General features: G+C 38.3%; 1 protein-coding gene across 1 annotated transcript; it reads left to right on the top strand.

Annotated features, from left to right (window-relative positions):
• LOC142349994 (PIN2/TERF1-interacting telomerase inhibitor 1-like) lies at nt 1–1,161 on the top strand. The gene is made up of 2 exons (XM_075401875.1): nt 1–295; nt 457–1,161. Exons 1-2 carry the CDS (start codon nt 53–55, stop codon nt 1,015–1,017), a joined length of 804 nt encoding a protein of 267 aa, XP_075257990.1. The 5' UTR covers nt 1–52; the 3' UTR covers nt 1,018–1,161.

The raw sequence follows: 1,161 nt of genomic DNA, 5'->3' as shown, positions 1-1,161 counted from the left end.
TTTCATGATGACTTGTGACTTTCAGACCACGTTTGCCTAGCTCGCCTTCATAATGCTAGCTGAGAAGAAATTCAAAAGAAAGTACTGCTCCACTAATGCGCAGAACAAGAACTGGTATAAGACGCCAGATCATTTTGGAGCCAAGATGCTATCAAAGATGGGCTGGAGCGAGGGCAAAGGATTGGGGGCTAATGAACAGGGAGATAGTGAATATATTAGAGTGAAACAGAGGACAGAGACCTATGCCGGGATGGGATTTGATCCCGCTTCCTTCAACAAAGTTTCCTATCACATGGTTCGTTTGTGCTTGTTTTCTACCAAAAATGAATAATAGTTTGATGTAATTGGGGAACTAGTAAGTGAATCCATGTTGCTAAAAGAGTCGAAATTTGCTGGAGTCCGAGCAGTTTTAATTTAGGACTATTGAATACCTTTGACTGTCAGCTTTTGTTTCAGGATAACTTCAACTCAATTCTATCCAATCTTTCCGTAATCAAAAGATCAGAAAGCAAATCTCCAAAAACATTGCACACAGCTACCTCTGAATCTTCGCAATCCTCAAAAGACGGAAAAGGCTTACAGAGTTTTGACAAAGTTCGAAGAGTCAAATCATGCAAACGCCGGTTAGAAAATAAAATTCTAGCTAACAAGAAGAAGAAAGATTTGGATATTATTTTGGGCCGAGCAAACGATGTTATGCATACGATCAAATCGTCGGAAAAGGGAGGTAGTAATTCACAATCCAATCAAATTGAAAATAGTTCAGAAGATGAATTAGAACTGGTTGCAAAGAGAGCAAGGTTTAAACAGAATCCTGATGTCGATTGTGAGAAATCTACGACCAAAAGTGCTGAATCTGTTGAACGAAAGCCTAATTGTTCCCAAGAATATATTTATCAGTCCGTTTCTGTCAATGATTATTTCAAAGACAAAATGAATCAAAGAAAGAAGAAATTAGCAGAAACTACGAAGATGAAGGTCGACAGCCCTGTACATGAAGTGATAAAAGAAGATTAAATCTTTCGCTTGAATTTATTTTACTTAATAGCCGCCCTGATCTCGGCTGGCTATAGCGGGCGTATTTTTTTTAGAATTTTAAAGATTTGAAGTGTATTGGGGAGCTGTCTTTTTTAGTACACGAAGAGGAGTATTTGCAGAGTG

The sequence above is a fragment of the Convolutriloba macropyga genome, chromosome 11 (genome assembly GCF_964194025.1).
Source record: "Convolutriloba macropyga chromosome 11, txConMacr16.3, whole genome shotgun sequence".
Taxonomy (NCBI): Eukaryota; Metazoa; Xenacoelomorpha; order Acoela; family Convolutidae; genus Convolutriloba; species Convolutriloba macropyga.
This window is presented reverse-complemented; position numbering and strand designations above follow the sequence as displayed.